General features: G+C 38.8%; 1 protein-coding gene across 10 annotated transcripts in view; it reads right to left on the bottom strand.

Annotated features, from left to right (window-relative positions):
• ATP6V1H (ATPase H+ transporting V1 subunit H) overlaps positions 1 to 14,847 on the bottom strand; it is a 123,505-nt gene that overhangs the window by 32,803 nt on the left and 75,855 nt on the right. For 6 of the 10 annotated variants that reach the window (XM_014838771.3, XM_014838772.3, XM_070481289.1 and 3 more), the window contains one exon: positions 11,123 to 11,224. In XM_014838771.3, the coding sequence (XP_014694257.1) occupies positions 11,123 to 11,224 (102 nt within the window). Of the gene's footprint in view, positions 1 to 6,425; positions 7,742 to 11,122; positions 11,225 to 14,847 lie in introns of those variants that run through there. The other 4 variants (XM_070481285.1, XM_070481286.1, XM_070481288.1 and 1 more) reach the window with 1 other exon arrangement.

The raw sequence follows: 14,847 nt of genomic DNA, 5'->3' as shown, positions 1-14,847 counted from the left end.
TAGACCTTTACTACAGCAAAACTGCCTGAGGATAACTCTCCCTCAACTGTTGTAGCACACTATTACTGGAATTCTAAATAACAACAATAGTAAACATTTACATAGCACCTACTACCTGCCAGATACTTGTTTTAGCACTTTCCATTATTAACTCTCTTAAGAGTTGTGAGTAGCCTAGGATGGCCATGGGGAGAAATGAGAAAGAATAAAGGTTTAAAAGAAAACTATACAAATCAGTAGTAATATTCAGGAAAAAGAAAGTCAAAGGTCCACTATGCCTTATTCTCAGATGTGCTTAGAATTATCCATTGCCACACTAGGAGATATTGATCTGCCCAAACTGATGAATTATTTAACTAAACATCAGTTTCCCTAACATCTTTGTAATCATGCTAGTTTTTTGAAACTGATATTTATACATATATATAACAGGATAATAATATGGAACTCCTCCTGCCTCAGTTTCAACCAAGACACCAAATCAACAGATAATCAGACACCAAAGTGAATCTGTGAGAGAACATCGCATGCAGAATTTACAAAGAACTCTAACAATTCCTAATCCTCTTAGGGATCTCTATTTCAAATATTAAAGGATTCAGGGAGGGTAAGGATGACCTGTGAGTGTTCTGTGGAGTGCAGTGGGCCACGCTGTAGGTCTCTGCCCCATAGACAAGAAAAAGGTGGTGATGGCTTCTAACCCCATGCCAAGGGAACCAAACACAGAGACAGTGTGTACTCCCTGCAGTTGGGAGAGCAGTGGCCTGGTGGCTGAGCGTGGCATAAGCCTGAGAGATCACAGCAACCTGTAGCAGCAAGGGAGAGGGGGCTGTGTCCAGATCAGCCTACATTTCCAAAGCCCGGGGGGCAAAGGACTTTGAAAGCCACCACGAGCCAGATGAAACACAAGAAGTGGCTCACCTCAACCTACAGGTGCTGCAGTTGGATGGCCCAGAAAAGGTGCCTCCGATGAACCCCAAAAAGCGCTCTTAAGAGAAATTAGCAGCCTCACACATCCACCAGGGTAGAGCACATAACGCCATCAACAGCAAGTGAGAAACACCCTGCTTCTCCCCATCACCTCCTTTGACCCCATTCACCAGCCTCAGGAAGACTGAGGTCTCAGGGGCTGCGCTCAGGGAAGCAGAGCCAGGAAGCGAGAGGACCACAGGCCCTCCCTTGTGGAGGCATCAGGGATAGTAGGGAGAGAAATCCTACTTTTGAAAAAGTAGTGAGAAGGGCCATAAATGTGGTGGACTAAACCCCTTTTGTGATTCAAATAACCATGGGACTGTTATCTAGAGTGAGGAGAAAAGTAATGAGGCCCACCTAGGTTTTCATCCAGAGACACAGAAAGATTATGATCACTGAATAAATTTTAAAGGGATTTTGGGGAACAAATATAAAGTCATCCTTATTTCAGCACAAACTTCTTATTCAACTGACCAATCTGATATTAGGGTGTATGAGCTACTTTGAGAGAGTTGGCAGGGCTGGCTTCTTACCCCTGCTGTTTAGGGTAACCCTGCTGTCTCCCCCTGCCCTGGCTTACTCCTGTCAGAGGGGATTTCTGTGACTGGTGAGTTTGGAAGCAGGAATCCCGTATGCACAGATCCACCCCTTCCTTTATCTTCCACATTGGTCCAGTGCTACCTGGGACTAATGGGTTAGTCCAGTTCTGGGGTTCAGCATTAGGAAGGCCATCTGTCTACTGGACACACACCACATTCTCCAATATCAGCTTTCTCAGTAAAGATTCTATTTTGACCTCCATCTGTTACCTCTGTTGTCATGTTTCTCAAAAAACTTTGGAATTCAGGCAAGCAAGAGGGGAATTATTTATTGGGCCCCTTCTGGATACCTCCCATACAGGGAAATATAGTTGATTCTCATTATTCACGGTAGTTATGTTTTATACAGTCATCATGAACAAAGATTTAGTGAATACTGAAACTCCCAGAGGAAACACAGCATTAAGTTCCTGCAGCCTCTGGCCACATTTTCATTAAGCAGTACATAACCTTGTTTTATGTGTGTTTCTGTTTAGACACCTTATTTAATGTATACTGCTGATTCATTAACACTGAACTCACAGCCAACAGCACTATAACTCACGCCTGAAGGAAACTCATCTAATACACACATCTTCTCCCTAAGGCAATCACAGCCTTCTTGTGCTTAGGACACTAAACAGCACTTTAGCATTATGCTTGGAGGCCATTTTAAACAGTGACCTCACCAATAAAATACACAAAAATGCAAACAACACGGCACTAAATAGATCACATAAGGAACACGTTTATAGTACAAGAGCTAAAACAAGAAGGCAGAGCATTGCCTCATTTGACCTCAGCTGGGAATGTGGTGCGCATCAGGTGACTCAAACTTTGCTCTGAACATACCCACAAATGATTGCAAAAGCACAAGTACTGATGCAGTGCTTAGAAAATAAACTTTAACAAAAAGGCAAATTCACAAATCTAGAATCCATAAATAATGAGGATCAACTGTGTATGAGGAGGTATAACCTCAGAAAGCTGCCACATATGCGTAAAATATGACCAATTTAAAAAACAAAGATCACCGCACATCTATAATAATAATAATAGTAACACTTCTCTACATGTTGAACAACTATACTAAGTGCTTCATATTTACTTCATGTAATCCTCACAACAAATTACTGCCTAGCCTTCCAGAATGTTGTGTTTTTGACATTTTAAACCATTGCCCCTGACAGTATTTTCTCATATTATCACCAACCAAGAACATTTTTAAGCTTTGCTTTTAATAATTTATTATGCATTCATTTTCAAACTATACAGGTTTCTGCCCTCCACTCCAGAGATTCCATCAGGTCTCAAAGAGGAATGGACAATCTCCACTGCGCTGACACTCTCTGCCATGAAATAAACCGACTTCCTGTCTTCTAAATTTAAGAAGCAATTGAACCCGCCAATTACTTTCAGATTATACAGATGTCCAAAATCATGAATACTTGAAAAAATAGTGAGAAAAGAATCTTCCCAGTTGGCATATTAAGTAAGACAAGATATCATTAAAAAGACAAGCCATTTGGATGATTCACTTTAGAACTAGATTCGAGTGCTTTATTAGCTATTGTCTCATAGGGAAAACTTTGCTAAACATATTTCAAAATAAGTTGAGTCAATAGCATGTTAAGCTTTAAAGACTTGGAATATTATAATACATGATTAACAAGCTCAATACTGGTAAGAACATTTAAGGAATGGTACCAGCTGGTGAAACAGAGAAATGTAATTTTAGAGTAAACTTTAAATATCTTAAAAAGCACAGCACTATTTTTGTTGGTTCTAAAGGTCTTTTTCCCTCTTAATATAGTTCTATAATATAATACAAAATATAGTTACATAAAATATCCTGATAAAGATTCTATTGTTTAGCACTATATTCACAGCTAATGAAATTATATCACACTTTAACACATTAAGATTCCACGACATATTGCTAAAAATGTAAGCTGCAAGTAAGATTCCATTTATAGGAAAGTAGATACTTTTATATCTATGTAGCAATATACCCTTCAGAATCTATAAGCACTTGAGCACAGCAATGAGCACAGAAATCACGTCTATTTTGTTCCACTTCTAATTAAGAAGAAGGCCATTAACATGTTTAAAAACAAAAATAATAACTTATGAGAATATTTACCAGATTTCAAACTGGGAAAAATCTTTCTAAGCATAAAAGTAGTGGAAGAAATCACAAATGTTTTCACTGAAATCTGAGCTCCATGGGGCAATACTCAGAATGGTGCCTAGGAGATAGTAGATGCTCAATAAAACATTAAGGACCAGTGAATGTATTTCACTATACAGCAACAGAAACTTACGTATGATAAAAATCTTATGAGCATAATAATATAAACAGCAAACTTTAAAAATGTTTATATTAAATACAGCAGGTAATATTCCTAATAAATCATGTCAGTAATCAAAATATAAATTAAAAATATCAGGTGCCATTTCTCCCCTGTGAGAAGTTAAAAAGAAATGACAGCACTGCTGAGAGGACAGCAAAGACACTATTCTCACCTCCCACTGGTAGGAGTCTGAACTGGTCCACATTTGACGTTTTAAAACTCTCAAAAGTACTTATATACTTTATCTCATTAAATCTACTTCAGGGGACTGGCAAAAAGAAAACAATCGGAAATGTTTGCAAAGACTTTCATTCTGTTTTCATAATAATGAAAAATTGGGAACACATCAAATATCCAAAATAAGACTTGAGTAAACTGGAATACATTTATCTATAGGTAGCATTAAATTATATTTTAAAAAATTTGTAGATGAGAAATACCCATGAGAAATTAATTTTAAAAAGAAGACAAAATAGGAAATATCATATGATCACAGTTTTGGAAGAAAAAATATATATATATTGAGGAACAAAGATGAAAATAATTAAACTGGTATTTTTTTATAGTTGTAAGGTCGCAGTACTACAGGTCTTTTTCTTCATTAGTTTTTTCCGTATTTTTCAAGTTTTCCATAATGAACATTTGTTACTTTTCATAACTATAATTTAGAAAAGAGAAATTTATTGAGTTTGGTTGATACAAGGTTTGTGTCATTATCAAAGCAATTTATCAATTTTTATTTGCGTGTGCTACACTAGGCTTTATACAAGGGCAAAAAAAGATATTTACCTCATATAAAAGTCTGCATTTTAAGAGAACAAGCATAAGTTCTTTTGGTAGCTCTTTCTCTCAGCATTTATTATGCTCTACTGTGTAGTAAACACTATGCCTAGTCAGATACAGTTCTTCTTTTTGAGAGTTCAAGTCTAGTGGGGGAAACAGACCAACAGGTTATCACTGTACACACTATACAATGAGAGACATACAGAACACCACGGAAGCACTGAAAACTGGACATTTGTGTTTTAACGGCAGTATACTGGTTTGCCAGATTAAAAAGAGAGGAATCTTTTACATCAGTATTTTTAGTTGCAGAAACAGAAACACGAATGCCTGATTAAAGCAGCAAAAGAATGCACTGAAAGGCAACTATAGCTTGGAAGGCTGGGGAACCTTACACTCAAAGGCTACCCAGGCTGAATCGCAACCAAAATCAAGCTACCAAACGAGCCCAGCAAGGGTGTTGTTATGACTAGGCTCTTGACCCTGAGTTTACTCTGCTCACACCCAGATACCAGGTGCTACTGCCTACCCTCCTCACGGAGCCTGGCCATCGCTGCTGCCTGAAGGGAATGCCTGCTACCCCGCTTCCCTCCAACACTCATTCCTGTTGGAAGACTGCGGCAAGTGTATCTAATTTGCTGAGCTTAGGCCATGAGCATGTGGCTAGATGTAAAGGAGATTAGGAAAGTGAACTGCTGACATTTTTATCTTCTACAGTGGGAGGGAGCACATGCCTGGTAAGGTGCGGAATTCTTCAAATACAGGAAGGCGGTTTAGATGTTGTACTCTTTTAAAAAAAAACAAAAAATAAATGTTCACTATGGCATTCCAGGAAAAGAGAGGGTTTTGCAGTTGCACAAGCCCTATGAAAGTTTGAAGTGGCTTGGATATTGCTGTTGCAATGTTTTGATGGTTAGAACAATGCTCACTACACCATTTGTGCCAGAGTCATGTATACAAAGGGGGCACATTCCCTCGGGGATGAGTGTTGGGCACTAGTCATCAAAGTGTGATTTCTGGGCATCTGTCAGGTCCATGGTGATTTTGTGCTTTCTGAGGACAAAGTAATGGAACAGTTTTATTCACATACACAGTATATATTTGAAAAGTAAGACGAATAAGTTGTGTTTGTTTTTTGGAAATCGTATTACAATCTTAAAGGTTATTGGTCCTTTACAAGAACTGAATTGGCCAGGAGAGTTGGTAGTGTAAATTTATCTGGATAGTTTATTTCATTGTTATTTGTATTTATTGAGGACAGCTATTAAATCTGCAATTTGGGGGGACAATCTCTGTTGTGTTACGCTCTCCACCAGAATTCACAAGAACAGGTTATTGGATCAAAAGTGTTTCTTTGAACTGCACAAGAAGTCCTGAAATAACAACAAATATGTAAAGCTATATTGAACAGGACTCCATTTTGAACATCGTATGTAAATGTGCATGGTGAGACAAATCTGAGTGTGACGAAGGAAAATGATAGGAAATATATTTACTAGTTAAAAGGTTATCACTGGACCAGCAATACAATCACCTGTGGTTTCCAGTACATTTTTGATATGAAATCTTGTCAATTGAAAAATTTTACTGTTTGAGATGGACAAAGGGACAAAACTCAGAAAGAGATAACACTCTTTTTTCTTCTGACACTCCCGCTGTGCGATGGTGAGTACAAATTATTCTACTCCCGAGAAACTTGTAAAAAGAAAAAAGTCCACCACAAAGTTGATGACAAACATTATGTTCTTAGAGAAAGCCAAATTTCTTTATTAAGTAATGTTAAAAATCATGATATCAAAAACATACAGTGAAGAGGAGTAATTGCTATCATATAGGATAGCAGATACTTCACTTAACAGTTGGACAAAATTACTCATTTAATTGGTTTATCAAACACCTAAATAGCGCTTTCTACCATGTGCCACGTGCTGTTCTAAGTAAGTCGTTACATATTAACTCATTTAGTCCTCATATTTACAGATGAGGAAACTGAGGGACAGAGAGGTTAAGTGACGTGCCCAAGATCACACAGTTTACTAGGTGACAGAGCTGGGATCTGAACCTAAGCAGGCAAGTTTAGTCTGTACACTTAACCTGCGTGATTCTGTACTGACATCTGTAGTGCCCATTACATATCAGCCTATGTACTGTGCATGTATGGAGGAGATACGCTTGCTATCTTTGGAGCGCAGAATCTGGACAAGAAGTTTGCTGGACTCAGTACTGACAGACGACTAGTTATGTGCAGTAGGGAGAGTTATTGCTACGTGGATAAAGAGATTGCACTAATGAATTGGAACTCAGTAACAAGCCTACTAATATTCTCAGTGTTGAAAGAAATAGAAGTATGAATATGATCAAGTTGCAAGCAGTGAGTGCTGCGTGAGGAAAGGCATAGGGAGTATAAGACTGCCTTTCCAATCAGAAGCATGCCATTTTTTTCTTTTGGGAAGGAACTTAATTTCTTTACTGGCATTAATTTTACTTTAAATAGTAGAAAATGTTCATTCCTGGCTTTATCAGTATATGATACATTAGACAGCACTTCTACTGATAATGCCAGTAAAGATTCTATTATTTTAAGCAACTTAGCAATATAGTCATTATCTTGATTGAATAGGTTAAAAATATCCCTTAAAATATCTCCAGTTCCAAACATCAACATCAAATTTGAGATACCAAAATAATTTTTTAGGATGACTGAATTGTGATGAAATGGATACATCACTGAAAGTTTGACTTGTCTGTGTGTGTGCGTGTGTGTGTGTTTGTGTGTGGAGGAAGATTAGCCTTGAGCTAACATCCGCTGCCAATCCTCCTTTTTCCTGAGGAAGATTGGCCCTGAGCTAACATCTGTACCCATCTTCCTCTATTTCATCTGTGGGACGCCTGCCACAGCCTGGTTTGATAAGCAGTGTGTAGATCCATGCCCAGGATCCAAACCAGCGGCCACGGGCTGCCAAAGTAGAGTGCGTGAACTTAACTGCTACACCACCAGACCAGCCCCACTGCAAGTTTGAATTTTTTCCAAATCTTAATGTTTTTATTTTATTCCTAGAGGAAAAAAATAATGAAGACTATAGTTAAAAACTACATCCACAAATTACAACTGAATTTAAAGAAATACTTTTATGTGGCTGAACACAACCACGGAGTAGATTGGGAATCTTTATCCCTATGTCTCACAAGTGGCAATATTCACTTTTCTTGCTTTTACACGGAATGGGCTGGTCAACTTAGTGTCTAATGAATTCCTGAAGCAGACTTTAATGAAAAGTCTTTCCTGGTCCATATATGATCTAAATATCCAAAACTATCTGCAAGAGCCTTTAAACTTTTGTAGCCATTCCTGCCAACTTATGGTAGTGAGTTAGCATTTTCTAATTTAGTAGCAATGAAGAACAAGAAAAGAAGGTGATTAAGTGTAGAACTTGACCTATGTATGACTCAAGCATTCTGTTCTAGATACCTTCTTTGTCCTTACTGTGTACTGTGGCATTGATCCAGGTACAGATGGATACACAAAGAATGTACAGATTCCTCCTTGGCCGCAGAAGGAAGTCTGGGGCAATTCTATCATCCATAACAAACGCTGGCCAGTGAGTTGAAGCTGACTTGAGTATCTTCCAGGGTTAAAGTGGTGTCACTGAACACTTCTTTCTGGAAAGCTACACTGAATTAGCAAGGTAGCTCCTTTTGTAGAGATCTCCACACACATCTGAGGGCTGCACGATCTACTGGTAGTGTTTCCTTAAATACTCAAAAGCTTCTTATGACCACTCCTAAGGTGCAAATTATTGTGGTTTTGGGGAGCAAAGCAAGTTAATGCCTGGCCTTCATACAAGAAGTACAATACCAAGGGTTCTCACGGTGCCCCTGGAAAGAAAGTGTTTATAACTGTTGGGCCACTCAAGTGAGATACTCACCATTTGGGGGACAACAAGTTGACAGTGCCTTCAGTGTGGTTTCCCAGATGGATGGTAAACATTAGGAGTCCAGTTCAGATCAAATAATTGAGTCTAGTCCTTGTTTTAGGAGGGATTGTCTTATTTGTCTATGCCACCAGCTGAGTGACATTTGTCTGCCACATGGAATGGCTGAGGGGAAATGTAAGGGGAAAACCATTGGATTTCTAAGTAGACCCTGATGCTGTATGGCATTTGTTCAGCTGGTTAGGTCCAGGACCTTGGGGGTCATGGATAAGGTCAGTACTGTAGGCTGGCTTAAACTGGTGCTTGGAGTCCTGTAGGTAGTAGCCTTAATTAAATGACATATGAGACAGATTGAATAGATTTGATTCCAGCCTGCGTCACCCAGGTGAATCAGAGTGACCAGTGGAGTGACATATTTATAGGTAGACTTGCCAGAAGGCAAGTTAGTACAGAATTGAGGGTTTTCTGCGTGGGGAGACTTTTCTCTCACATTTCTGTACTTTTTTCATATTGAGGCACTGAATGCCCTTTTCAAAGGGATGTGTCTGCTTAGGAGCAAAGGGCAGGCATGCTTACTGCCTATTATGAGAGATTCGAGTTCCCTAAGTTTAGGGTTCTTCTTCTGCACTCCATACAGGGCTCATTTTGGCTCTCTTCATGTTTTCCTGTGGAAATTGAGACTTGAGGAACCAGCATAAAATGCTAATATTCTTGCTACTGCTACTCCTATAAGTGACAAACTATCATTTGTCTCTGACCAAGGAGTCTCATGCCTCTACCAGCATCCCTGGAACTATGGCAGGTATACTTGCTAACTTGTTAGTAGGATAAAAGCTAAGGACTTTGTAGTTCTTGACACTGTAGTATCAAGAACTATCTAACATTAATACCATTCAAAAAATAGCCTATTTTATTATGGAGGAATTGAAGATTTTTATATAAGACAAAGACAAAGTTTACTTTCATATAAATATAGCTAATAGCCAAGGTCCCTAACCCATCCAAGACGTATTTAACATGCAAAACAGACAGATCGATGATAGATAAATCCTTCTTAGATATATAGCTGGGCTTTATTTACAGTTCTTCTGGGAAAGGAAGCTAAAAGCAAATCTAGATAAAATACCTTAATTCTGAAATGATAAAAGTGAAAAGCTTATTTAAGAACTTACCTTCTCCCAGTACTGACTCGTTAATGACATCAAGAACCAGCTAAAGTTTCAAATGTATCTTCTGAATACTCTGTTTACACCATTATCTACTGCTTAATCAGAAGCCTTTTATGCCTTTACATAACCCAGCTCTGCTGCCACATCCTTTCTCTCTTCCCTGCTGTCCCCCATTATGGATTATCTCTCACACAGTGCTTTACCTTCTTCAGATTACCGATCACTGCATCATCCACTGCAATCAGTCCTCAGCACAAAACACTACCTAAAAGTCTTTTTTTTTGCCTGAAACTCTGGCCATGCTACTCCTTTTCTTTGTTCTTCCAGTGGTGTATATAGACCCATGGACCAGTATATTCATTTTTTATTCTGACATCCCTCACTAGTATATCTCCGAGTAACTCAAGGCCTCTGCAATTTCCTACTTCTCCTTTGAGGTATATTTTCAAATTATTTCTCGTAATCACATAGCCCCTTGAAAACTCCCCTTCTCTTTGAAACTTCTTGAAAAAAGGCAGTGTTTTCTCTCTGTGAAGTCATTTCCATATCTCCCTCCATAGGAGTATTTCTCAAACTGAATAGGTCTTCAGTGAGTTTGCAGACTAACAATTTGAAATAATCATTTTAAAAGATTAATCAATACTCAAAAAATTTAATTACAGTTTAAATTACTCATAACTCTTTCATGTCAATTATAGGAATTATTTTGTTTCTGATGTTTTACCAAGGTATCTAGAACAGAATGCTTGAGTCATACATAGGTCAAGTTCTACACTTTATCACCTTCTTTTCTTGTTCTTCATTGCTACTAAATTAAAAAATGCTACCTCACTACCATAAGTTGGCAGGAATGGTTACAAGAGTTTAAAGGCTCTTGCAGATAGTTTTGGATATTTAGATCATATATGGACCAGGAAAGACTTCTCATTAAAGTCTGCTTCAGGAATTCATTAGATACTAAGTTGACCAGCCCATTCCACGTAAAAGCAATGTCTAATTCACCTCTGTAACTAGAAATAGTAGTTGAAAAATAACCAATGCTCACAAAATGGCTATTGAATTAAATCATACAAACCAAAGAAAATCCTGAACATGAAATTTCTATTGTGATCTCTGGTGGCTACAACACAATAGTATTATACAAGTGTACTTATATTTTTATACTACCCACTTTCAATTAGGTTTATCATAATTCTCAGTATTATGGTAATCTTGATTTTGCTTACTCCATCAGCTCCTCGGCTAAACTATTCTATTTTAGATAAGTACATTAGTTAGGACTCTATGTTGAATGTTTCAGGAAACCCAAGTGAAATTAATGGCTTTTCTCTCACCGTTTGCCTCGTGGATAATGCCGCACATATTCTCCAACATCATGAGCAGCAACAGCTAAGACTTGTGGATCATCTGACACCTCCAGAAGTTTTGTCAAAATTCTGAAATAAATTTAATCCAAAGAGAGATTGATTTCTAACTCTACTACAGGGCACAACAGAGCACAGGTATAATACAGATATCTTCCTGACCACAGATGTTTATAAATATAATCATATTTTCTACAGATTTCACTATCACACATAATAGATTACACATTAGCAGTTTTAAAACCTTTATATATATATATATATAAAACAGGTTACTTTCAGATTCACAACGTATACCACACACAATTCTCAAAATATCAGGGACTTCCTCTCTTTCCCTCTCAAGAAAGACAACTAGAATGTGGGTAAATGTTATTTTAATATACAACTACCGGCGGATCTTTGCTAATGCCATTTTGAAAATAAATCATTTGTAAGCCTTTTGTTAGTATTAGGAAAAATTACTTTCAGCCGTGATCAAGATGGAGCCTGAGCACTGAGCACATGCATCTCTCCTCTCTCTTGCTCCAACTCTCACAAAAGATTTGAACATATACTTTATAAATATAACTAAATCCATAACAGCAAGTGAATGTTTCTGAGAAGGTGGCAGCCCAAATTCACAATCCTGACTCCCCTAACCCCCTAATAGTTTTTCCAGAGCAACATACAAGCTGAGCGAAACTACTGCTGGAGTCTAGTGGGTACTTCTGAGAAGAAGAGCCAACCACCAACAGCAGAGAAGGCTCCCCTCTGCTGGGAGCCTGGAGCCATGACCACAGATTTCCGCCTCCTCAAGGACCTGCAGGGAGAGCGGGCGTCTTACGTAGGGGTGCACGTATCCTTGGGAGTGAAGGGAAAGGGGAACTACAGTGCTGAGAATCCAATCAGCTGGGAAAGGACTGCCTTCCATACGAGCGCAAATGGAGATCATTCAAGGCACAGGTAATTCCTGTGTTATTTAAACTGCTCAAGGGCACAGAAATAGATGGAAAACTTCTCAACTCATTCTACAACCAGAGCCTAACTATGATAACCAATCAGACTAAGTAGTTTTTAAAAATGAGTAAGTAGAAGACTAACATATAAAAAAATTGCTAATATGCCAGCAATAGCCACTTACTTAGACATAGATATATAAACACCTTAAAGAATTAGCTAACCAAACCCAGTAGAATACCGAGAAAATATATTTTATTCAGCTCTCAGCTCAAATGTCACCTATTGCTTAAGAGCCTCTGATCACCCTAAGATAGTACCTCCCTCAACATTTCTCTATCCCCTCCTCCTGATCTATGTTTCTTCACAGTACTAATCACCACCAGCCATTATATTATATTTACTTGACTATTTGCTTAGTCTTTCTTTCCCAAATACAGTCATGTATCACTTAACAACAAGGATATGTTCTAGAAAATTCATCACTAGGTAATTTTGTCACTGTGAGAACATCATAGAACGTACTTACAGAAACCTGGACAGCACAGCCTACTACACATCCAGGCTGTATGGTACTAATCTTATGGGACCACCATCATATATGCATTCTGTTGCTGACCAAAACGTCATTATGCAGTGCATGACTGTACAATGTAAGCTTAATGAGAATAAGAATTTTTATTTGCTGCTATATCTGCAACATCTACGACAATACTGATCATACAATAGATGCTCAATAAACACAAGATGAAAAACATGAATAAAGTGTAAAATGGTGATGCCAGTTGGGAAAAACAATTTTGACAGCTCCTAGTGGAATTTAAAATACACAGACCTTTTGACCCAGCAATTCTATTTCTAGGAATCTATCATACAGAAATATTTTCATATTTCCACAAAGATGTCAGTGTACACTATCTTAAAAAAAGACTAAGAGAAAAAGGTCAGAGGATGGAAACCATATAAGAGGTTAGGCTTTTCTCTGATTTCTTCTTCCATGCTGGCAGCTCCTGCTTTTTTCCTCTGCAACAATGATAACTTTGTGTACAAAGCAGTTTCACATCCACCATTTTATCTAATCCCTAATATTAGGATTATTAGTTCATCCTGTTTTACAGAGAAGTAAACTGAGGCTCAGTGAAATAAAGTGGCTAAATACAAAAGAAAAGACTAAGTCATTTTAAGAGAACCCAATCCATAGTAAGTGAAAAACATAAGTCACAAACTAACCTTTAGTATGGTGACACGCATATGTGGTGACATGTATAAATAACTCCCAACAGTCATATGCTGCATAATGACACTTTGCTCAACAACAGACTACATTTATGATGGTGGTCCCAATGGATTAATACCAAATAGCCTAGGTATGCAGTAGGCTATACTATCTAGGTTTGTGTAAGCACACTCTATAATGTTCGCACAATGACGAAATCACCTAACAACGCACTTCTCAGAACCTATCCCCGTTGTTAAACAACACATGACCATACAAAGACGCAGGTACAGGTACGTCCATGAACAAAAGAACACTGGAGACTGTATCACCTGCTGACTCTGGTCACTGCTAGGAAGGAGTATGAGATAGAACAGCAGTGAAGAAACCTTTTCACTTTACTTCTGTATGCCTTCAAGAGTGCCTGAATGACTTGGCCCAGGCTATTTGATACAACTTAGAATACAAAGCTTTAGCAATACACGCACACACACATTAAAAGAAAAATTTACCTAATTTTACCAAGATGCTCAAGAGTTACTATGCTTTAATATTGTTAATTTAAAATTAAGTTTAAATTTAAGTTGAAAACTTAAGTTTAAAATATCTAAAACAAAAAAGTTTTAAAATCATTTGGTTATCTGTTTACATACAAACTATTCATTCACAAAATATAAATCTTATTTCTTAAAATCTTTATTAGAAAACAACTTGAATCACAACTATCTTTGCTCATATCATTTGCATTAAAGTAAATGCTTAAGAGTAGTAAAACTTGGAGTGACATCAGCAACATGACAGAGTTACCTGTTCCCTTTGTCTCTCTCCCTTTTGAACTACAACTACATGGACATTCACTGACCAATGGAGGAAGCCCACACAGCACAAGAGGACACCTGAGAGACGCACGCAGCTATACATCTGAGGGTGGATGGACTGGCCTCGCGGGAAGTGGCAGAGATAGGTGAGCATGCCCTGCTCTCCCCTAGTAGCCCTGTGCATGCACACAAACACTTTTAAACCTGGTGCAAGTGCCCAGAAAGTGGGAACACACACTGGAGTGACTGTAGGAGGAGGCAATGGTAACCCTTAGCCCGTGCTTGTGTTTGCTCTCCCCCTGGGGAAGGGGAGCCCACAATGCCCCTGTGATGCCAAGGAGCAGCCCTAGCTTGGGTCCCGTTGAGGAAGCCCTGCTGGCCAAGCACAGTGGACCATAACTGAGACTGCAGCAGATCTACATGCTGGGGCAAAGACTGCCCAGGTGCGTGTGTGAGCGCTCACAGTGCTACTGAGCCCCAAAGAGGGAACATGTCCCGGGTGGCTGTGGGAAGAGGTACAGCAGCTTTGAGCTCACTCAGGTTCACTTTCCTGGTGGGCAGGGGGAGCCCACTGAGCCCCTGTGGTGCCAAGGAGCAGCCCTAGCTCAGGTACCAGAGAGGAAGCTCTACCCACCAAGCACAGCGGCTCTGTGAATCATAAACAGACGGCAGGAGATCTACATGGTGGGGCAAATGCTCCCCAGGCCAGTGCACGAGCAGCC

The sequence above is a fragment of the Equus asinus genome, chromosome 12 (assembly GCF_041296235.1).
Source record: "Equus asinus isolate D_3611 breed Donkey chromosome 12, EquAss-T2T_v2, whole genome shotgun sequence".
Classification (NCBI taxonomy): Eukaryota; Metazoa; Chordata; class Mammalia; order Perissodactyla; family Equidae; genus Equus; species Equus asinus.
This window is presented reverse-complemented; position numbering and strand designations above follow the sequence as displayed.